Consider the following 24,709-nt stretch of genomic DNA (forward strand, 5'->3'; position numbering starts at 1 on the left):
CAAAAGTCATGGAAGTCATGGCTGAGAGGAAGGAATCAACTTGTCTCGTACAAGTTACGGTTCTAAACGAAAGTACGCAACATCTGTTTCCCAGTCAACTCGCTCACATTCTGCTCATGCCCAAACTGTTCAGTCGTAAATGTCAAACATGTTTAATACTTACGAGGACTTACGAAGACTTGGTCTCTGGTGCATCTGATGCATCGCACAACAGGATCATTTGGCCAGTTAATCTGTTTAAATCAGCATTAAATCGGAAGACACCCATGATTATCGGAAGGGCCAGATCGGGACCTAAATCTGTCCGATTATGCTTTAGTGTGGGCCAGACTTAAGACAATGTGTTAACACCAGCAGGAGGATCTCCAAGGGATCCAAGAGAGGATTTATTGAGCTTCTACTACTGCCGAGTGTCCAGGCGAGTGTTTCAGCTTTGTAGCTACAGTAATCCGCTTCTATACTTAAACACGCATAAACATTGAAACGATTGTGAAAAGAGTGGGTATTTTTGTTATGACATGTGATTACATGGAGAAACTAAAAGTAAGGGTGCATTCACACCAGGATAGTCTGGGAGAATGCTGAACATTTGCACACCTTCATTTGGTTTGGTTCACTTTCACACTGCACTTTTTGTAAGCAGACCAAACCACCTGGACAACGTGGTTTGTCTGACCAGGAAGCAAAAAATCATGAGGAAGAAGAAAACCCAGCTCATCGAGTGGCCAGGACCGAAAATGCAAATCTTGTTCACCACAAAAACAAACGATTGAGCAACACCAAATGTATCCGGTCTTGGGGGTTTCTCTTTTTACTTTGGTGCTCAAACCCAATTGGTTTTTCACAAGAAGCTACAGGCGAGACAGTGAGCTATTGTTGCTGCTTCTCTTTGGTTCACTTCCTCTCTTTGGTTTCGCTGGATAGTTCGTTGGCATTTCCCACTGTAAGCGAACTGCACCAGGGTTCACTTGCAAGAAGACCACCCACGTTTTCAGACGGACCAGAGTCCGCTTGTTTGGTCCGTACCAGAGTTCGGAAGAGCTTTTTTTACGCCTGCTCAAACTACCCGAGGAAACAAACTCTGGTCCGTTTGAAGCAGACCTAACAGCTCTGGTGTGAAATTGTTCATTTTTGTTCACAGTTAAGTAGTGACTGATAAGGAAAGAACCAGTCAGGAAGTTATACGAGTTACTGTTTCACTGTTTTTAATGGTCTAAGTTTCTGCCTGACGGACAAAAAGTTTTACAACAGCAGTGTTTTTAAACTTATTGGTATTCAGGTTCTTGAACATGCTGACGCAGAGTGGACAGTAGCCATAGAACACAGCAGAGGCCTCAAACTTGCGGCCCTCCAATCAATTTTATGTGAATTATACCATATCCCAATTCTGTGACATATCATCACAGATATTGTGGAATATTGTTATATAGTATTAAGCTCACATCTACTAAACATGTGCCCCCCCCCAAAAAAAAGAAAGTTGGACTATAGTTCCAATGACTTAAGACGCTCAGTGACCCCAAGCTTATTGAAGTTTGAGGCTCACCTACTGCAGCCCACATGAACCCCCATAACTCCCAGCTACGCCCCTGCTTTTAAATGTCAACGTGTGTCAAAATGAAAACATTTCCTCAGAGAGCAGACCTGGTGTGACGTGACTGTGTGGTCTCAGCAGAGACACAGAGTTTGTTGTTTTTGGTGGTTTTGGTGCAATGCGAACACTTCAATCGTTCATTGTGTGCACACTGTCAGATAGACAGACAGACAGGCAGGCAGGCAGGCAGACAGACGTGGGCAGCAACCTTTCACTCCTCATTTACTGCTGTCACCACCGACACAGGCCGGTCGCTACGAGTCGGATGCGACTGTTAAGTGTCGTCTTCCTCCTGCTGCTGCCGCTGCTCTCACTGCTGCTGCTGCTGCAGGTGGCTCGACCCCAGATCACCGCAGAGCCGCTCGGCACATGACTGAGTCCCGCCCGGCTGGAGGAGGAGGAGGAGGAGGGGGAGGACCTGGAGGAGGAGGAGAGTGTGAGTGTCTCCCCGTCACAGTGATGTGAACAGTGGGGAAGCTCAGGCTCGGGATCCGCTACGTCAAACAGATTAGTCAAATAACCTCCGCTGGTTGAACATTATCTCCTGTCTGCAATGAACTGACGAAGCAACAGTGTCTCACAGAGAGCCAGGAAGCATTTGGGTGAAACACAGAAGTGCACTACTTTTCTTTTCATTTTTTTTTTCTTATCTTTCTTTTTTTTTCTGACTGGATGAGGCTGTGTTGACCACCTCCTCCTCCTCCACCACCACCACCAGCGGCGGCGGCAGCAGCAGCAGCAGCGTCTCTCCCCGTTCTTCTCCTCTTCCCCTTAACCCTCCACAATGGCGAAAGAAAACGGCGAGTCCGGCGAGGGTTCGTGGAAAAAGCACGTCGATGATATCAAGAAGATATTTGACTTCAAGGAAGTCCTTGGCACGTGAGTAACGAGACGCCGCAGCTGCAGCTGAAGCCTCGGCGGGCGACGAGAAACTTTGTCTTTTAGGCTGTTGTGCACAATTAGCGCCACATTGTAGCGTTTAACGGAAACGAGAGGAGCACACTGACTGACTGACTGACAGACAGCTGTTGAATATTTGTTTTAGTAGCTCGACAGACGGAGAGAACCGGGTGGTTCAACTTGAAATGCTCAGAACCATCATCAGTGGGTTGTACACGCCTCATGTGTGAGGGTGGACGCCTCTCATTATGTTTCAGTTCATTCAGAAACTACTGCAGCAGCAAAGCAGCCACACACATAACAACAAATATACACGATGTTATCGCACTGTCTCATTTAAAGATACAGTATGTAACAGCTCTGCGTTAAAAGATAACAAAAGATGAGACAAATGTTATATATTTTGTTGAGTAGTTCACTTATATTAGTCAAAATAATGCATGTTAAAGACTATGACAATAATTTGGTCTTAATGTCGTGTAAACATGTTAGTCCGACTAAAACCGAGCTAGTCTTAGTCAGACTAACATACCTGGATAATATGTGTGATTCATAGTCCGATTACTCCTGCATGTACAGTATACACTTAGTCAGACTGGAGTCAGATAGCACCAAAATTCCCTGCCCGGTCTTTGACCCGGAAGTAGAAGGAGATGACTTATAAGATGCAGTACTGTTGTACTGAAGATAACATGTTTGTTTCTCACGGATCTGCACAAACATCACACAGTAATCATTTTAAATCTGTTTTTCGAATGCAAATGAGAATAATCGTGTCAACATGACCATTCCCTCTGATATCGCTATCGCAATTCCTGTCAAAAATGATCGCAATTAGATATTTATTTAAAATTGTTCAGCCCGACCGCAAATCATATGGTGGCGGCAGCGTCTTTCTTTGGACAACGCAGCAACCACGCAGCAATCCATGCTCCGTCTGATTTGTATCACGATTAACATGTACAGCAGGTACGAAACATACAGAACCACAGCACGATCCACGTCTGTTTTTCTGTCACGTAAAGGTCAACAGGAAACTGATTCAATACGCTCTAGCTTATAGAGAGACACAGTCCTTAGGGATAGGAGTCAGGCGGACTAATGTGTTTACATGACATTAAGAAAACTGAATTATTGTCTTAGTCCGACTAAAATCAGACTGTTAACATGCATGTAAACGCAAGCGTGTGTGTACAGTTAACACTGTGTTGTATGAGGACATTTTTAGAACTGTTCTTCAGCTTCAGCAGTTTCATTGGACTCACTCTTTAAGTCTTCAGGGACATCTTTGGTCCAGGGCCTTGCACACACAGGATAAAAAAAGTATTCTCCTGAGTTGAGCTCTCTAGTCTGCTAAAGCAAACTGACATGACATGATCAAGCATGTGAGACAGAAATGGCTCTCAGGTTCTACCACACGTTTAAAGAGTGTTTGTGGTTTTCCCTCTGGTTGTTGTCCCCTGAAGTCTTGCCCCTCCTCCACTGACTGAGCAGTGATGTGGTGATGTTTGTGCTGGGGAGTCGGGGAAGGCCGTGTCTCCCTCGGGAACTGCTTTTAAATAATTTGGCCTCAGAAAGTGGAAGGCCATGCCAAATAAGTCCTGCAGTCACTGCGATTCTGCAGATAATCTGGAAAAGGATGGAATCACAAGCATTTCAAAACAAACAAACGCTCGTCGTGATTTGCTGTTGTACGATGTGCACGCTCTTGTCTTTAATGGTTTTGGTTTCTAATGGTTTTGTCAAACCTCAGCCTGCTCGGCTAGTTTTTCCTGAACGGCAGCATCATGAAAGAACAGATTGGTGATTCATGAAGTGCACTCAACACTTCAGTTGTTCTGCTAAACAGTCTGACATTCCTACCTTGAGCCAGTTCTGATTTCCCCAAGGCCTTAATTTATGTGTGAGAGGCCAGTGAATAACACCAGTAAATCCTAGTGATTTACTGTCCACACAACAGGCAGGTAGGAGGAACACACATCCCTCAATACCCGCAACGCAGCACACATCTCCAGGCCAGTTGGACACTGTTCCTCTGTTGTGTTCTCATCCCATTTGACTAGCTCTGCTGTGTCTTAATCAGGGAGTGTCTGTTGTGGGGTCCAAAACAGGTCACACAGGGCAGAAAAGCCTAGCAACCCTGCAGCTTTACCTGAGGATTAAAAATGGATGAGGAAGGACTGTGGGTCAGAGGAAGAGACCTAGATTATCCTCCTCCTCCTCCTCCTCCTCCTTCTCCTGTGCTTACTTTCAATTGTACATTCCTTATCAGGTTTCCCCATCAGTGTCTTATAGGAGACATCCCCTCCTTCATTGCTGCTCAAAAGGATGAAGGGAAACTGAGAGTTACCTGTCTGAAGAAGAGGGAGTTTACAGCGGGATAATGGCGGAGAAAGCTACGTTAAGAGATGCTCCATCCATGTACAATACATAGACTTTGTTCTCCATGTTGTGACTAAATAGAGAAATCCTGCACTTTTAACTTTTCGCAGACGTTTTGTTTTCTTCAGTGAGACAGATATCGTGATGTGTCGCCGTATGATTGTCTTGCAACATATTGATAATCACTGAATCGTTGTATCGTGATATTATTGGTATCGTGGACCATGTAGTTGGTATCATATCGAGAGGTACCCTGTGATTCCCACACCTAGTGTTCATAGATCTGCTCTGTATAATTTGCCCAGGAAGTTTTGTGTAACTAACTTAAGATTAGTTTGTTTTATAAAATATAGTTTATCTCTTTTCATGTAAATGACCTCACAGTCTAACTGAGGCTCTAAAGATATAATAGATAACATTTCTGCATTACAATATAAATTTATGTTTTTAGAGTGGTGCCCTTAAAAAACCATAGGAATCCATTTACATCTTCAACATAACAAACCGTTGCGTTTTGGTTGCCGTTTAAAGATGTCCTCAACTTTATCCTCAATTGCAAAATGATCACAGAGACAGTACCAACATGAACACTCAACTCTCCTACATACTTTCCTTTATACCGTGTATTTCACAGCGCTAGCCGTCTGACTTTCGGTTACCTGTGAAACATCAGAGTGAGGAAGGAAATATTTGGTTCTACTAGACAGCCAGTGTGTTGTCTTTGTTTTTGCATTTTATCGTGTTTAATTATCACTAATTGATGACGACTACTTATCATTTTTCGTGCGTTCTTTTGCCAAGGCTCTCCCCAGACAACGGTTCCCATGATTCCACATGATCAACAGAAATTACACATCGTGTGTTTCATTATACACTTAATGATAAATTCATAAATGCTGCACACATCATCGCTTACAAATCTTGGACGGTTTATTTCGTAGTGCGTGGCACAGTTGTTCAAGTTAGAGCCGTTAAAAATGGTGAACATTGAAATTGAAACATTAAAATGGGTTCATTTAAAAGCAAATTAGCAAGACCAAAGTTTGCAATTAAGAAAGGTTAAGAAAGGACCCAAGCAGCAGCAGCAGCAGCAGCAGGCAAACAGTCAGTGTGTGAATGTGATGATTGATCAGATAATCAGAGGAGTTTGTGAGCAGAAAGCCTCTGACCACACGTCCTCCCCTGGTGTTCTTGCTTCAGATGTTGTACGCTAATGAGATCTTCATCACTGAAGCCCTTCCTCGCCGCCAACTCGGCTGCTCGTTGCTAATTTCAGACCTGTAAGCTGCTGATACTTGGAAGCAAATTAAGTCACCTGACCACAACTGTCTTCAGGGGGGGCACAGTGTTGTAAATGTGCAGCATAACACAGACTTAATGTTTGTCTTGTGCTATTTTGTGCTTGGATGCACTAATTCAACTCTGTGTCTTTCTTTATAGTGATATATTAAGTCAGATAGATACATGAAGGAGAAGGTGCTGAGATGACATGATACTGGTCCAAATCACTGGATCAGACGTTTGAAAAAAGAAGAAATATGAACATATGAAATGTAGTCATCTCATACAGTATGTTCCAAACGCCTGAATTTCACATAATTGCCTCAGTGAGCACAGCCTGTGGGCTGCAGAATAGGTGGTAAATGCATCAGGACAGTGTGTTTATAACAGCTTGGTTGTTCAAAAGATGTTAAATATTGGTGTTGTATCGATACTCAAAGTAGCGGCATTGGTGTCGGGCAGAAAGAAAAGTGTTTTTGAGCCACCTTTGTGCCTATTTGTCTCATTTTTGGTGTGAAGTGGGACAGTGATATATGGTCATCACAGTTTATAGTAGCCAATAAAGAACCACAAAGAACCAAAATGCCAAAGATGTGTTTACAGTCATTTAGAAATGTTCTGATACTGAACCAACCATGTAATCATTTGTTAATGTAAACATTCAAATGATAGACATTTTATTAAAGTCAATGAAGGGATCGTTATAAAGAATGGAAGTTTGTGCTAGATGGTAAATAATACGAGGCCATCCATTAAAAAGGGTAGTCTAAATTAATTATGGGTCCGACTTACTTGGTGACTAAGTAAAGCAGCCGTTCATTTAGCAGTAGAAGCTTTTACATGTATTTCTGTAATCCCTAAATGTTGAGATTAAAGTGCTAAAATCATCATCCGTCAGCTGCAGCTGTAGCTCGCTCATTCGTGTCACTTTTGTTTTATCATTGTGTCTGCCAACTCTGACTGAGATGTTAAAGAAGGAATCAAGAGGCCTCGATCGTACAGCCATTGTTAAACTGACCCTGGCGCGTGTCCGCCGCTGCCTTCCTGCATTGATCATCGACTGAGCGCACAGCTTGTGTGTAGAAAATATATTGGGGTTCTTGAAAGCAGCCTGAAGCTGTGGAAATGGCAGCTAGGCAACTGGGATGGTGTGAGCCATTGGTTGCACACTTTGAAGAAGACACTACCTGCCACTCTCCACCACCACCACTGTCCACGCGCTCCGTTCACTGTGGGAGGACTGTCGTTCACTGTAATGATGAAAAGTTGAATAATTCAGACGACACAGAGTGTGCTGTGTGTTGTCATTTGTATTCATGTCCCCTCTTTCTGAGAAATCCACCGCAGACAGAGTGTTGACGAGGCCGTCATCACCCTTATTGGAATAATTCACGTTGCTCCGTGACTCCAGTCGCATTTCTGCCAAATGTTTTTTGGTGTGTTGGATGATTTTTGTCTGTTTATTTGGCAGCTGCTCTTACCCACTTGTGAACTCACCATCTTGCTCGTGTTTTTCCGTTGATTGACAGTCTAGTAAACACAGAGTGCGTATCCCTGGAAAGTAGCCTTGGATCTGGTGTGTGTTGGTGTTATTATAAATTCAATAATCTCACCTCCTAACCTGTGTCTAAGGGGACAAAGCTGGAGACCATAACCACAATGACATTAAATGTGGAAAGACAGGTTGATAAGTAATATTAGTACATTTTCAGATAATTAAAATGTACTTGAGTAACATGATATAGTGGTAATTCATTAGTTTATGGTAACTAATGCAGATTGAGTTAAATTGAATGCATGTCAGTGTGCCACTCATCTTCTAGAGTTGATTGTTTGGCCTATAAATTATGAATTCTTTATTGAAATTGTATAATTTCCTGTAGCCTGAGATGGCGTCGGTAAAATGAAGAATACACAGTTTGTTTTAGTTAGATGTGAGAACCAGCACATTTTGTGAGTACTGTTGTTTAAATAAGCCACCTTATTATTCAATGCAATATATGAGAAATGTCTGTTCGTAGGTCTTACTGAAATGGCAGTCATTTGGTTTGGTCATTATTTATACTGTGAACTGGGTCGTGATAGTTTGACTTCTAAAAAAAAAAACGAGACAGAAAAATGAACGAAACCCAAGGAACAAACTTGGGGCGCAACTGTTAGGATGTTGATGATGATTCATGCGTTTAATCTGAAAAAGGTCCTGCTGACAGTCGAGGTTAAAAAAAACTCTGTGCAGACAGAGTAGCATATCTCCGCCGAGCAGATGGTGCTGCAGAGTCTGCTTTAAAAAAAGAAGAAAAACGTGTTTGTGTAATTGCAAAAGATCTGCTGCCAGTACAACTTTTATGACTGAATGTGTAACTAAAATGTGTAAATGAGTGTTAACGTGACATGCGTGCTGCTATATCAAATTATCTGGTATCTACCTATTTGCACTTTATTTTTACACCAGATTTACGACCACATTAGATCCACCATCATTTTATTCATTTTTTCGTCACAAAGTGGACGTGGTCTTCCTGTTGCAAAACAAACTGCCAGTGCGAAGCCTCAAGATTTGCAATTTTATGGACATATTACAGTGTTTTGAAGCGGGAATTTCACAAACTTGGTTCCTTGCAACCACACACACAACCATTAGACCGGGCATGTCCAAAGTGCAGCCCACAGTCAGATTTTGTACAGCCTGTAGCTTCAGTTTTATGATGTATTATGATGTATTTTCATGATCGATTAATCTGTTGCTTTGGTGCATAAAATATCAGAAAACCTTAAAAAATGTTGATCGGTGTTCGTCAAACCTGGAAATGATGATGTATTCTTGTTTTGTCCACAAACCAAATGATTAACTTTGAATGATTTCTTTGTTATCCAGAGAAAAGGATGAAGAAAATACTCACATATAAGAAGCTTAAACAATCGGAAATCTTGTTTTAATCATGAAAAAAGCTTTGAACCGATTAATCAATTATCAAAATAGCTGTCGATTCATTTAGTAATCGATTAATAATCGATTAATTGTTTGCGTGGCTTGGATTTGGTTACAGTACCATTTAAAAATGATAATTGTGACAATGAGAATGACGTTATTATAAAACGGTGAGTTTGCATGTAACTTTAACCGTTTAAAAAAAGCATCTAAAGAGACCATTGGCCACTGGGACACCCCTGCATTAGACATCACACAGTGTCCACTCATACGTGCCATGTTTTATTGTCATATTATCGCCTCCAAATGGGAACATCATTTACAAAATTGACATTGTGTTTTTGAAGAAGACCTGAAACTAAAGATTAGGAAATGTTTACTTGTCGATCAAGTGAGAAGGTTTGCTCATTTCCCCATAGACTTCCATTCCAATAGAGAAACAACTGTAACTTCCTGCTTGGATTCAGCGTGCAAACTGTAAGATGACGACCACTTTTTTAATACGCGGTCTATGGTCATACTTAGGACTGAATGTGTGTTTTTTTTTACATTGTGTCTTTGTGAGCTCAGTAGGTGAAACTGGCAGTGGCTCCACCTGCATGTTGTGTAACAAGCTGCGGTTTTGCATCTTACTCGAGATGATTCAGTGTGATTACTCAGCAGCAACGCAATACGCGCACCGCCTTTTGAATGTCAATAAGCCAGCCTCGGTCCCTGAAACCCCCACGCCCACTTCCTACACTGTGAGTCCACTGCATTTCATTTTCATAGTCGCGCAACGATGAGCAGCTGAGGTCTAAAACCCGGAAAAAAGTTTTGTGGATGATTATGTGGCACAAGGTCTCTCTTTGCATCTGCTGCGTCGGTCCCTGTTTTCACACAGAGAGCAGCCCACATTCACATTTCACATGAGTCAGTGTGGTGGTGTGTAACTGCAGACCAGCACGCACTCAGCCGAGGAGCTGTGGAGCTCTATGCTTCATGTCATCATCATAATAATAATAATAATCATTAGTATTGTTATTTATTCAGTCATGTGAGTCAGCGTGCTGAATCTGTGGTGCAGTCTGGGACACCGGGTGCGTTTTGCAGCAACACAATCATGTTAACCTTGTGTAATAGAACGAGACGTGCTTCAATACAGGGTCCAATTCAGGTGAAGCTTTCTCTCGTCACATCGTGTTGCCCCACATCACGGCAAGGATTACTCCACAGATGAATTAAGTGCACTAGAAGATGAAGTGGATATTTTTTTTTTGTTGCACCTCAACAGACCATGATTTTATTTATGCTACAGGAGACAGAAACTAAAGTGGAGCTTAGTGCACAACAACAAAAAAGTTATTTTATTAAGTTAAATTTTTTGATGAACTGTTATTTCATCAAAGCTGAAACAATTAATCGATTAATCAATTATTATTAATTATTATTAATCGATTACTAAACTAATCGACAACTATTTTGATAATCAATTAATCGGTTTGAAGCTTTTTTCATGATTAAAACAAGATTTCTGATTGTTTAAGCTTCTTAAATGTGAGTATTTTCTTCATTTCTTTGCTCTGGAAAACAAAGAAGTCATTAAGTGAATCATTTTGGTTTGTGGACAAAACAAGACATTTGAGAACATCATCATTTCCAGGTTTGACGAACACCGATCAACATTTTTTAAGGTTTTCTGATATTTTATGGACTGAACGATTAATCGATTAATTGAGAAAATAATCGACAGATTAATCGATTATGAAAATAATCGCTAGTTGCAGCTCTAATCAATTCATTTTCTCCCGCTTTGTGCTCCACATGAGGGTCGCAGGGAGCTGGAGTCACTCCCAGCTGACACAGGGCTAAAGGCAGGGTACACCCTGGACAGTTTGCCAGCCCAACATACAGACAGATGAACAACCATTCACTCACACACTCACCTACGGTCCATTTAACCTCAGCATGAGAAAAACCAGAGGAAACCTGAAGAAAACCCACACACACACACACAGGCAGAGCATGCAAAATCCACACAGAAAGAGGCCGTTGGTCAGACCGGGCAATGCACTGCCTCATATGTCAGACATTGGCTGCACTGAGAACAAAAGATCTGCATCGACCACAGAAAAACTGATCATTGTAGAGTCTGTGAAATTATTAGAGGAACTAACAAAGGACCCATCGCATCTATCCAAAATCTAAAAATAGGAATGAAAGGTTCATTCACTGAGACAAAGAAAAGATCTAAATTGTGGCAACATCTTTTCTTTTGAGTGTCTGGTGTGTGTGCAGATACAGCAGGTGTGCAGTGTAACTTCTCCATATGTGAGTCTCTATCACACATCACACTCCCCCCCCCCCCCGGTAAATTATGAGTTACTGGATTGAATGCTCCGAGAGCTTCGGGTGCCGTTTGTCATCGCGTCTCCTGCACTTGACAGAGCAAAGGGAAGTCACAGGGTTGGGATGTGTCATGTTGTCACTCACAGGAAATGATGTTGCTGCTCGTCAATGTGGAGAGCATGGTGACACAAATGGAGCTCTGACAGACCGCTCTGTCACTTCACAGGTTTGCTGTGGTTTGTTTTTTTTGGTTTTTTTTATCACCGTGTGGCTCGTGCTGCAGAGAGCAGAAAGCGTGCTCTGAGAAGAGAGAGAGAGAGAGAGAAAGAAAAGAAAGAAGCTCAACATGCTGGTGGAGGAATTTGTTTTTGTAAATGTCCGTCCAGCTGTGGAAGTCGGTCACATGCTCTGAATAGAAATGATGCTCATTGTCCTCACGGCAACAGCTGTGTGTGTGCGTGTGTGTGCGTGTGTGTGCGTGTCTTTATGAGACTGCAAGGACACATTTTGAATTAAACCCACCCACATTTTGAGATTGTGAGGACATGTTTGCAACTTTCATGAGCTGTGTCATAGGGTCACGGTCAGGGAACCAGGTTTCGGGGCTAGTGAATGTATTGTGTTAATGAAAGCCCTCACAGCTATAGAGAGGTAAGTGTGTGTGTGTGTGTGTGTGTGTGTAAATACACTGCACTGACTCCCTTACACAAGCCCCTGCCTTTACTTATTGTCCCACCTATCAGATTAAGGTCAAAGTCAGAGGGGCGTTCGCTTCAAGCCCCTTATGTGTCTGCTGCACCTTGTTGCCCCCGGGCTCTGTGATCAGGTAGTGTGTCGTGCACAGTGCGCGTTTATAATGTGGCTCTGATTGACCCTCCCCCCCCATGTTGTGTGATGGTGGAGTGAGGGATTAGCGTGGATTAGTGTTGATAGCAACGGTGGGATTTAGTGAAGTGAGAGGCGCTGACTAAAGTTAAGTTTTAGATATTTATATCAAGGGCATTATGTGAAATGTTCTGTTAAATGACTTTATATGTGTGTCAGAAATGTGTCACCTGGAATAGAAGCACAGTACTTCAGAGAGCCTCTGTTTTGTCCACACATATTTTGCATCAGTTTATCAGTAATAGTGAAGGAGTGATTGAGTCTTTTAGACGATATTGGACTTTGGTCCAGTAAGCATCACCCAGAGTGGATCAAATATTCAGTCATTTTAAGATGTTGACATCAAGGTCTCCTGACTGAGGACACCTGGAAGTTAAAGATGCCTGTGAAGGTGTGTTATGAAAACAAAACAAAAAAAGGGGGGGGGAAAGCAATCACGCTGCATGCTCAGCAAGAATTATGAAAGTGGCCTGAATGTGGTATCATAGCAACAGACACTGATTGCTTGAGCAAATATTCCCTTAATTCAGTATTTGTTTTAAAGGCTCTTGAGTATGGAGACAGATGGCTGAGGAAGACACACTATCTGTCCATCTAAATGGGTGTTTTAAAAGTGTTTGCCATGCTTTTGGCAGCATATGAGCACCAAGCGTAAGCCAGCACAGACGGCTGCTGGCCACAGTCAAGGACTTTGCCAGTTCTCAGTAAATGTTCTCAATATGCTGTTTGTGTACTCTGGCTTGTTGGCCTCTGAGTGCCCTCTGTGTGCTCACTAGCCATAGATTTTCTTTGTCAATATTGCCCAAGTGCATATGAAGCAGGGCTAACATGTCTCCTCTTCTTCTTCTTCTTCTTCTTCTTCTTCTTCTTCTTCTTCTTCTCTCTGGCAGTGGCGCGTTTTCTGAGGTGGTGATGGCGCGGGAGAAGGCCGTGGGGAAGATGGTCGCAATCAAGTGCATCCCAAAAAAGGCACTGAAGGGGAAGGAGATGAGCATCGAAAATGAAATCGCTGTTCTGAGGAAGTAAGTGCCACCTGGCTTGATTTGACTATCATCTCTCCTCCATCTTGGCTCTCGCCAGCCGCGTTGAAGTCGGATTCTATACAGATCAGATTTGACTTTTCACAACCTTAAATAAAAAGTGTCTTCCATCCGAACGCGACTGCATTAACAACAACAGAAAACAACACATTTGTGGGTGAGACTTAGTTCTTGAGAACGACACTCTCCTCCAGTGCCTCGTGGATTCTGATGTGGCTGTTGTCATTCACATATCAGATATAGTATCTCTGATTTAGGACCACATACGGAAGTGACACCGATCTGATTGGAAAATCAGAATGAACAACCTCATTTCTGTGTCTGCACAACTCTATCTCCGATCTGAACGCAGCCATTGTCAGGCCTGATTGCCTTTTCTTGTCAAATCTCCTCTCTCCACCATTCTTTGGTTCTTCCGCGCTCACACACTCGCACACACGTACACCACAGCGTATGACAGAACTGCGCTGACACCAGGTGACACTCCATCCACCCACCTCCAGGGTCTGATGGGTAATTCCACAGAGAAGCTCAAATATCAGTCATTATTGAAGGGAGCACACCCGTTGTTGGGTGTAGTTGCCTGGCTACAGTTGCTATCCTTTGACTTCTTTTCTTTCTCCCCCCCCCCCACTCTCCCTCTCTCGCTCTCTCTCTCTCTATTCATACTTGTACGTGCTGTTTAAACAGCCTTGAAACCGCAACAACATTTTTTATTTTGCACTGAGAGAGGAAGTAAAGAGTCTCCCCACCTCCACATCTACCACCCCCTCCTTTTCTTTTACACCCACCTGCCCCACTGAATATGCTCCGTCATCTGCATATCTCGTTCCAGAGGCTGTTTTTGTCCCTCCTAAAACCTTGTTGCTCGGTTGCCTGGACACAGACTCGCGGCATCGTGATCCATCCTTTATTATTTTCTTCAGGTGCTCCTGCTGACGGGGGTTGCCGCTCCATGACTCATTGATAAGCATCCTCTAAGAATCGCACCCCCCCCCCCCCCACACACACACACACACACACACACACACACAAAAGGTTTTTTTTCCCACATGATAACAAGGATGATTTTTTTTTTTTTAACAAACATGACATGATAAACAAACACACATTAAATGTAAATATGTGTTAATGTGCTGCCATGGGAAGCAAAGAAAAAGCTGTTTTCATTTGGAGGGGCCATATTTAATAAAATAAAGGGCTAAGTGCACTTCATTAGTGTCCTGTGGTGAAATGAATGAATGAATGAATGAGTACATTTTCTCTGCTGTCTCCTCCAGGATAAAGCATGAGAACATTGTGGCACTGGAGGACATCTATGAGAGCTCAAACCACCTGTACCTTATAATGCAGCTGTAAGTACATACGCCCACCACTGTGTGTGTTTGTTTGTTTACATCCACTCCTTGTCTCTCTTCTAGTTTGTCGATTTGATAATCTGCTGTGTTTCTGCTGGAATCAGCATCTCTAATGTCACATTTTACTGTATGTGCGTGTGTTTTTATTCATTCATTTTTTTCAAACTGTTTTTTAAATGTATGTGCGCACACACACACACAGAAAAACATGTTATGATATTTTCTTATTCCTTGTTCTGATCCACCTTACGTCTGCCCTTTTTAAAGAGCTTGTAAAGTTTGTAAAGCACCATGAGGATAAGTGCTCCTTAACTAAAGGATTTAATTGTCGTGGACATGTGCTGCGTTGTGTTGCCAGGGTGTCTGGAGGTGAACTGTTTGACCGCATCGTGGAAAAGGGCTTCTACACAGAGATGGATGCCAGTCGACTCATTCGGCAGGTTTTGGACGCAGTCAACTATCTGCACTCCATGGGCATAGTGCACAGAGACCTGAAGGTAGACGAGCATTTCATATTCATAGTCGTTTGAAGAGTTCTAAATGTACTGCTGGGGAGAAGTCTTGAGTCATGAAGAGAAAGGGAAAGTCCCTGCTACAGTATATAACCCGGTGTGTGGGAACTACATGAGCTGTCAGTGTGATTCACCCACTTCTGACGTGTGTGTGATTTGAAATTACTCGACCTGGAATAATTACACCCTTTCCTTCTCTGTTCAGCCCGAGAACCTGCTGTACTTCAGTCCCCATGATGACTCAAAGATCATGATCAGTGACTTTGGCCTCTCAAAGATGGAGGGAACAGGAGACGTGATGGCCACCGCCTGCGGGACTCCGGGATACGTGGGTGAGAATTCCCTCTGAGCTCTCGCTGTGGTGGAAACTTGCTCGGAGATCATTAGACGCTGCAGTTGGCAAAACATGAGCCGGTCTAAGTGCCACAGGTTAACCTTAGCCATCTGCTGCACCAAGCGTTCCCGTTGTTCTCCAGTTTCTGTGCCAAAGTGCATGGAACAAGCTCTGATGGCATTTTCTCTCCATCAGTATTAGTTTCTTTGACTGTTTAAGCTGCAGTGTTTAACCTTTAGTGATTCCTGCCTCTGAGGGAGCGTTTGTGTGTATACAGCAGCAGAGCGCGGGCGGGTGGGGGGAAGGAAGTATTTATTTGCCAAACAACTGGGTTTTTTTCACTTCACTTTTCGTTTTTTATTTTAGCTTTTTCAGTTGTAGTAGTCCTACCTCATTTTGCAGCCGTCTCTCTTTACTAGCCTCCTGTTGCTGTTGCCTCCGTCTGTGTTGACATAAAACAAATGTCTCTTTTAATGACCTCCGTTTAGCTCTTCTATTCTGTTCTGCCGCTATCTTGACCGGGATTCCCTGGAAGACGAGATCTTGTATCTCAATGGGACCTCCCTGGCTAAATCAAGGATAAATGCAAAAGAATGAAAATAAAATCACTTCCTGTGTGCAGTGCAGGGACGTTGCCAGGCTCATAGGATTCAAACACTGCTATACTGAGACACACATAGTGAACTTAATCAATGTATCAGACATTTTGTTTATATTAACGATAATATTTCTGTGTTGCAGCTCCCGAGGTTTTAGCTCAGAAGCCATACAGTAAAGCTGTGGACTGCTGGTCTATTGGGGTCATCGCATATATTCTGTGAGTAACTAATGTCATATATGAATTCAGCCACCAACTGAATCTTAATTTAGAACGCATGAATGGATGTGTGAGGTTTAGAGCTGGGGTTTGATTGACAAGCAGCTTCACACATTATGTGTTAATTCCTGTGTGAAGGTGTCTTAACCCTTTAACACCTTTTTTCGCTTATTTTAACCTTAAAAAGGGTCCTGTGACTAAGTGTTTTGCCCTTTTTTCCGGAATCACTTTCAATATCTGGCAGGTAAATTTACAATTCACTGCATGTTAAAATGGTTTTAAACAATTTAAAATGAAGAAAAACAAAAAGTCTTCAGAAAAAACCCTGTAGTTTGAATAACATTTAAAATAACATTTGTTTGAGTCTTTGTCTCAATGTCCAACAACGAGCCAAAAAAATATTATAAAATATATATAAAACTATTCCAACTCTCTCCTCTCTGGTGACAAAGACGCTAATTCGGCGGTGATAGAAATTACCGTAATAACCTCATGTTGGCTTTGACATGCAACTTCTCAGCTTTCGGAAACCATTGGAATTTTTCCGTCGCTTAATTACGGTAATGCAAAGTGCAAAGTGCACTTGCGTTGGGTTAAACATGTTTGATATTTTTGTGGTATGGCTTTGAAGTGGCTTGTTTCCATGTGGATGTTTGCTTCAAAATTTGAAGGGATGAAGGTTTATTAAGAATAAAGGAATCATCACAAGTTTGAGGGACAATCATCTAATCTGCTCTGTTAAGACATTTTATATCTTTTAAGATTATAGTGATGCCCTGATCTGCTCTCGCACACAATATATATTGAAAGTGTTACACAATACGCCAAACTAATCAAATAAAGTAGGAAATCCCAGGTCTCACTGTCCATTTGTTTGCATTCATTTATTTTAAGGTAATTTAGTGGAAGACATGATGTAATCCCACTGGTGATGAAATCATTTATGCTGTTTCATCATCAGACACAAAACAAATCTACAGTTTGCATGTATGTTTTTTTTTCCGTATCATATGAAAATGGACTAATTTCTTTTCCTCTTAGTCTTCATGTCGTCTCTCTAATCTCTCTGAATCACCTCTCCTTGCATGCTATATAAAAATGAAACTGCCCGTGTATGAGATTAGGCCACAGCTAATCCTTTTAGATTTGGGTTAGAAGTTTCTCACACCAGCTGGATGACAGCACTCACATAAACTGTTGTTGTGCAATCATCCATCCCTTTCTTTCCCCAGGCTTTGCGGTTACCCTCCCTTCTATGATGAGAACGATTCAAAGCTGTTTGAGCAGATTCTCAGGGCGGACTACGAGTTTGACGCGCCGTACTGGGATGACATATCAGACTCTGGTGAGCTACGACACGGACATGTACTGTGTATGTTTGTGTCGATGTCGGCGGTGTATTCAAAGAAACCGTTCGCCCTTTGCACAGCAGCCATTTTCGACGTGCTTTAGCCCAAACGTGGAGCATGTAGTGGCCTTTAAATACCTCGGCACGGAGATTGACTCTCACGTGTCATTCCCCCGTCACAGTGACGCAGTGTACATGGAGGCACAGCAACGCCTGTTCCTCCTGAGGAAACTCGGGAGCTTTAACGCCAGCTGTGTACAAATCACTCTCACCTTTAACATCACATCCTGGTTCACCTTCATCTGCTTCATCAAGTTGATTATAAATCAAGCAAGTAAAATGACTGTGATGTACAATATGACAAACACATTTCTAAACATCTACTACTTTATTCTTCTTTTTTTTTTACAAATATTCACAAAAGAGCATCTTCTGTCCTAGCACTTAACTTACTCCCTATCCCCTACCCCCTACCCCGCACTATCTCCTTCTACACTTGGATCCACCTAAATGCTTAAATGTAAATAGTGGCTCTATAGAAACAGTGACGGTGACCCAGCATGCACCCTGAAATTTAAATAAATTTCACTTCCTTTTTTTAACTACTGCAACCTGTTAAATTGGCTGCTGTGTTACAGAGTCGTGCCGTCCCTTTACAATCAAGATAAAAACCCTAAACAAATGTTATGTTTGTAGTCCAGAAACTAACAAATGATAAATGTCCCTAGTTCCTAGTTTTTTCTGTCCCTGTTATTTCATGGAAATTCCTGTTGAACTCAGAGTTTACATGTCATTTCCTGCTTCCTGCTCAGCCAAGTCAAATACATTTATTTATACAGGGTGGGGGTTATATTATAAATCACAAATTTGGGGATTGGAGTACGTGCAATATGAAACAACCTCTTAAAAATAGGCCGTTTTCACCCTCTCTTCAAAAAAACAACTTTTAAAGAAACCTCTGGTCGAGCATTAGAGGAGGGAGCCTTTTATCCAGGATGGACAGAGAAAAACTGTTCTCACTCTCATAATTCTTCACTGCGGAGTTTTGACTTTTACTTTTTCACATGCTCTCAGCCACTTTACAGTTCTAGTGTGGAAATTTAGGGGTTAATTGGTAGAAAGTAATTTTGTATTATATAAAAATCTGTTTTTATAATAAGCCTCTCGTATCTCATTTTAATAGTCGTTTATCCAGGCCACCATCTTGTGCCTTCATGAATATACGGCAGCCCAAATGGCACAAGCTCACTGTGCAAATGTAGAAGAACAGCATGCTTTCTGGTATGTGAGGGCCACCGTAGTTCGCTAAACCGCTCGCCATTAAACGTCTCTAATTCTTACACGCTGGACCTTTTTAAGAACCAAAAAAACAAACAAAATGTAGTGATGTTTCCTGTCTTTGTAATTAGTTTTAGGAACTTTCAGACAAGCAGACCTGTAAAATGAAGCATTAGATTTTTCAGTGCAGCAGAGAATGACACATGTTCTCAGCCGGATGCGCTCTTGACCTTTTCGATTGCTTTCACAGCCAAAGACTTCATCAGCTGCCTAATGGAGAAGGACCCAGAGAAGAGATTCACATGTGACCAGGCTCTCGAGCATCCCTGGTGAGAAACACACTGTCCCCCACCCCAGATAATCACAGGGAACCTTACATCTCAGTGTGATTAAATATTGGTGTGACGCAGCCAGCCAGACTCATGCACTTGTCACAGAGAACAGGACCTCCATATCACCATGGCTTCGTGCCACAAACTCGCCAACCAGCCCTCCGGAGAGAAATCTGTTGAATTAATGGCTGCCAATAAGTGGCTTAGCTTCCTGAAGGATCCTTGAAGAATGTGGAAGCTTTAATGAACAATTAAGATGTCTTTCCAGGCCTTAGCTGGAGCTAACAAGGAGTCAGTTGGCATGGGCTGCCGTCTCCTGCTCAAGCAGCCTTTATGAATATGTCTGTTAGTGAGTAATGTGTGTTTGGGGTCCTGGGCAGGTGGTCCCTCTGATACCACTAACAAGTGAGAAATGGCGTTTCCTGACAGAGATATTATGATGAATGTGGCAGAAAGTGAAAAAAAAAAACAACCATTACCCCACCGTACTGTGTGTGAATTCCTATTACAGATACAGAAACTATGAATCATTTGGGGCCAAGGTGGATTTTTATTTGCGTGATCTACAAGGACTTGACTTTGATTTGCAGGATTGCTGGAGACACGGCTCTCTGCAAGAACATACACGAGTCCGTCAGTCGACAGATGCGGAAAAACTTTGCCAAAAGCAAATGGAGGGTGAGTACAGAACGGTCGACATGATAAATACACGAGAACACCAAACATTACACAAACGAACTCGAGCCGTGTTTGAGAGTGTGGCTTTTAAAAGGAGCTCATTACATTACGCGATGACTTTGATCAAAACAACCTTGTGACATTACTAGAGCTGCAACTGTTATTTCCGTAATCGATTAATCTGTCGATTGTTTTCTTAATTCATCGATTAAATGTTTGGTCCATAAAATATCAGAAAACCAAAAAATGTTGATCGGAAAATGATGATGTTCCCAAATGTCTTGTTTTGTCCACAAACCAAAAGGATTAACTTCTAATGATTTCTTTGTTATCCAGTGCATAGAAATGAAGAAAATATCCACATTTAAGAAGCTTAAACAATCGGAAATCTTGTTTTAATCATGAAAAAAGCTTCAAACCGATGAATCGATTATCAAAACAGTTGTCGATTAATTAAGTAATCGATTAATCGATTAATTGTTTCAGCTCTAGACATTACAGCGTTACCGTCTGAGTCAAATAACTTGTTGTAGAGTCGCTTACCCGTGTTGTTTTGTAGTCAAGACCTCCTATAAATGTAATCACCGTAGTAACCGTGTTATAGATCTGCCTCCCTATCACTCACCTGCATGTGCAGCCAATCACAGACATCGATCCTGTGCGATGTCCTGCACATAAACTCTCATTGTTGGCTGTAACATGTCTTTTTTTCAGTCGGTCATGCACAGTTTATTCCTTGTCATAGGAACTTTATTGATAATCTCAATCGTGTGAAGTAGAGTTTCTCACAGTTCACAGGTTCTTGTGAACTGTTGGTGTAGTGGGTGTGGTTCTCCCCGTGTGTGTGGGTTTCCTCTGCCACAGTCCAAGAACATGCAGAGGTTAACTGAACTCTCTAAACTGACCGTAGGTGTGAGTGTGAGAGTGAATGGTTGTTTGCCCTGTGTCAGCTGGGATTGGCACCCCCTCATGCGGAGGATATGTGGTAGATGATGAATGAAGGAAGTCCAAAATAACACACAACTACCTACTGAGCTGCCTCACACATGTGCAGTGATACAACCACAGAGGCGTCAGCCTTTGTGCCTGCTAACACGTATAAGTGAAATAGAAAGAGAGTGAACTCCTGGTTTTCTTTTCGCAGTATTTGTTGCTTTGGTTTTGCAAAGTATTCTAAGTGTTCTTCTTTGTTCTTGCAAAACCATGGAGGATTCCATGTTTAACTTCACACCTGTGTGTTATGCTCGCTCTCTCTCTCTCTCTCTCCCTCCCTCTCTCTCTCTCTCTCTCTCTCTCTCCCTCTCTCCCTCCACAGCAAGCCTTCAATGCGACAGCTGTAATCCGCCACATGAGGCGTTTGCAGCTGGGAACCAGCTTTGGCAGCAGCATTTCCAGCAACAACTCAATGTCCAATCCTCAAAGCCGAGCTCCGACCAAGAGCCAGTCTGTGGACTGTGCCCCGCTCTCTCTGAAGGACTGTGAGTGACGCATCAGACACACACACACACACACACACACACGTCCAACTTTTAGTGCCGCACTCAGCTGAGCTGTGTTCACCATACTCCCATCTCCATTTAGCTCAGTGGCAACTGTTGAACTATTTTATTGCAGAAGTAAAACAATGATATGACTCATCATGAATCCGTTTAAGTTAGCAGTCTAAATCATTAAAGTTGCATTTTGGACTAAATGTGCATCAATTAAGTCGCAGGAACATTCAACATTTATTGTTATTTGAATAACGTTTGCTGGGAACCGCAGCGTCCTGCTGCTTTCAGCAATCATTGAGCCTTATTTATTTATTTACATTATTGTTTTAAAGATTTACATCTTAAAGAGAAACTAATGGTCTTAGTTTTGCAAACTAGCTGTTTTAAGGTGTCTTTTTTTGAAATAATTAAAACCTACACTCACTGGCCAATTTATTAGGTACACAGAATACTGAATACAGTGGCAGGAGCCCGTCGGCTTCATGTGATGTGCGCTCATAAATTATCTTCTACATACCATCGTTACGTAACGAGTGGTTGTTTGAGTCACTGTTCGAACCTTTCTATCATTTCAAACGTTTCTCTTCTGACCTTTATGATGCTAGAGGTCAGAAGAGAAAGACTCTTTCGCCCACAGAACTGCCGCTCACTGGATGTTTTCTTTTGTTCCGGATCATTCTCTGTAAACAGTAGACCAGACCAGACCAACAACCATGTCATGCAAAAAGTCTCTGAACTCGTGTGATTGGCTTATTAGATATTTATGTTAACATGCAGTTGAAGAGGTATATATCTAATGAAGAGTTGAACCAGTTGTACTTTAAACTTCAACGTGTCCCATATTCTGTTCCACAGGTCCTCCCATAGCCCCTCTGCCGTCTGCTGTTAAAGTGTGCAATCAGGACTCTGATGCTCCAGCCCCTATATGTGAGGAGACCTCCGTGGTGGCCGAGCCGTCACGGCCACGACCTTCCACGGTTACCGTCATCCACACGGGGACTAAATGACGCCAGGTTCCGCGGGAGGTGAGCTGGGAGACCACTGAGCTCTGAGACGGATCAAACCATCCCAGGTCTCGTGATTTAAGGTCGTTTGCCCGGTTTGCCCATCCCGCAGCCTCTCTTCTTTTTTGACAACCCGTGGGAGGAATTTAAGGAGCATTGGCTCGGCTCCGTTTGTCGTGGTCCAAGCAAGTCGAAACCTGCTGCCTCGCTTCCTGTCGTCGCATATAGACATCGAGACACGGAAGAGACAGAAGTTGTTATTGTGTGAAGCCATGTTCAGGAGGGATCGTGATCAGACCGACAACCTGGTGGTTCCGGGAAGTGTCACGCTAGAAAAAAAAAAAAGGGGGGGGAACGGTGTGTTGAACCTGCTGTCATTTGTGACTGAGTGTCCTGAGACATGGACGCTCTTCTGTTTGCCTTGTGTAAATATCCTAGAACTGTAGCGTGGAGTGATACGTGAAGTATAAGCTTTCAAGTTGTGGTAACTAATTGTGACATCATCTGCACTCTGAACTTCATGGTTGTTTGAGCTCTTTTTTGATTTGCTGTGGTATTTTGCTACGACGGCTCACAGGGTCTTGACACCGACAGTATGACAGTGTGTGTGTGTGTGTGTGTGTCTTTGCTTTAAAGTTCGTGGAAGACGATGAGACACAAGCAGGAGAAAGTGCTTTAGTCACAGAGCGTGATCGCTGAGGATGCCGGTGCATTGCACTAATCTATCGGATTATTTATTTTCTTATACAATATATTATGACTTTTTTCCAAGACTATCACTTTGAGGAATGTGTAAATGTGCTATTAAACAGGACTGAACATGATGGATAAAGACACAGTATCTTATAGGTGTTACTTTGTATTTGCCGTTTGATTTGATTAACTACTTCTGTTGTGACTGTGACATCCTCCTTGACCACAGGAGGGCACACACACGTTGTGGCTTTAGTGACCATTTCTCAGGGATGTGGTCTAACGTGAATCTGACCAAAAACCCCCTCTCAGAGAGGTCAGACACTGCTGCTGAAATATAGCTGTAAAGTCCTGCATGTTATGCTAATGTATCATTGGGAGTGTTTGACAAATATTCCCTTTGCAAAAATCCAACATTACTGACATATGAGATCACGTCAATCACTCTAAACGCGTTGTATCCCCGTGAAATGCACTGGGTTACAGATTTGGATTTAAATTAAAATTGTAAATGTACCTGAACAACAATCGCTCCAATTGTGGAATCATGAAGTGAGTATAGTGTAAAATATCCTGCTCTGTCTCTGCTCATGAAATGGCAGCCTCTCTGTGTTTAATCACTGTGCTTTCATACCAGCCTGTAGAATTTAGCAGAAAGCCTCTTTTCTCTCTCCCTCCCTCCCTCCCTCCCTCCCTCCCTCCCTCCTTCCCTCTCTCTCTCTCTTGCACTGAACAGAGAAAAGCTAAATCCCTCCGTATACCATATGAAATATTGAATAGTGAACCACTATTTGCTGTAAATACAATCTCAACAACGACAGTTTACCTGGATCTGTTTGTCTTCCCCGTTTCCCTTTTCTCATGAAAAGAAAGCTGAATATGGTGCATTTAAAGTCCCTCAGTGTGCATGTAATACATATCGTCACTGAACTGTTGTTTGTACTTGTAGAAGTTGATGTATTAAAAAAGAGGCTTGTTTGCATGTGTAATTTTTTTAGTATTTTTTTTGTTTTGTTTTGTTTTTGACCGAGACTGAAAATAAAGTTATTCTAAATGTTTTCAGATTATTTAAATTACAATTTATCTAATGCCATTGCAAATTGGATTAATATATATTAAATGGAAACAGCATATTTACAGTCATTCTGCTTCTGGAACCACATACTTTAAATAGTTCTCCTTTGTGGCCTGTTGTTATTTCCCTTGCTGATGACATTTATGGGTTGTAACTGATCTCAAACATGGGTAAATCCATGATTTATGAAAACTATGCATTTCAGTGCATTTCTTTGCCTGTGAATAACCCTTTAAATGTATTGTTAACAATCATCGGTTCCACCTTTTCAGACATGACAGCTTTAAATCCACTAAACAATAATACTGAATTGACTTTCTTTGCTTCTGTAAACTTTGGGTGTTAGAGAGCAAATATTTAATCAGTTGATCATAAAAAATATACAGCAGATTAAACATGAAATGAGAAATAATCGAAATTGTCTCTAACCTATAAATTCTATTGACCT

At 42.2% G+C, this 24,709-nt stretch overlaps 1 protein-coding gene across 1 annotated transcript; it reads left to right on the forward strand.

Moving 5' to 3' along the window:
- The first annotated feature begins 1,907 nt into the window (after positions 1 to 1,907).
- Positions 1,908 to 24,649, forward strand: camk1db (calcium/calmodulin-dependent protein kinase 1Db). The gene is made up of 11 exons (XM_058646430.1): positions 1,908 to 2,473; positions 13,190 to 13,321; positions 14,620 to 14,694; positions 15,056 to 15,194; positions 15,415 to 15,541; positions 16,285 to 16,360; positions 17,593 to 17,705; positions 19,237 to 19,315; positions 19,909 to 19,996; positions 21,312 to 21,474; positions 22,345 to 24,649. Exons 1-11 carry the CDS (start codon positions 2,379 to 2,381, stop codon positions 22,494 to 22,496), a joined length of 1,239 nt encoding a protein of 412 aa, XP_058502413.1. The 5' UTR covers positions 1,908 to 2,378; the 3' UTR covers positions 22,497 to 24,649.
- Positions 24,650 to 24,709: the final 60 nt, after the last annotated feature.

This window comes from Solea solea, chromosome 12 (genome assembly GCF_958295425.1).
Source record: "Solea solea chromosome 12, fSolSol10.1, whole genome shotgun sequence".
Lineage (NCBI taxonomy): Eukaryota > Metazoa > Chordata > Actinopteri > Pleuronectiformes > Soleidae > Solea > Solea solea.

Excerpts from the sequence above, each read along its gene's own strand:
- camk1db (XM_058646430.1), top strand. The coding sequence starts at position 2,379 with ATGGCGAAAGAAAACGGCGAGTCCGGCGAGGGTTCGTGGAAAAAGCAC. Across the intron at positions 2,474-13,189 it reads TTCAAGGAAGTCCTTGGCAC|TGGCGCGTTTTCTGAGGTGG; the intron begins GTGAGTAACGAG and ends TCTCTCTGGCAG. Across the intron at positions 21,475-22,344 it reads CCCGCTCTCTCTGAAGGACT|GTCCTCCCATAGCCCCTCTG; the intron begins GTGAGTGACGCA and ends TCTGTTCCACAG.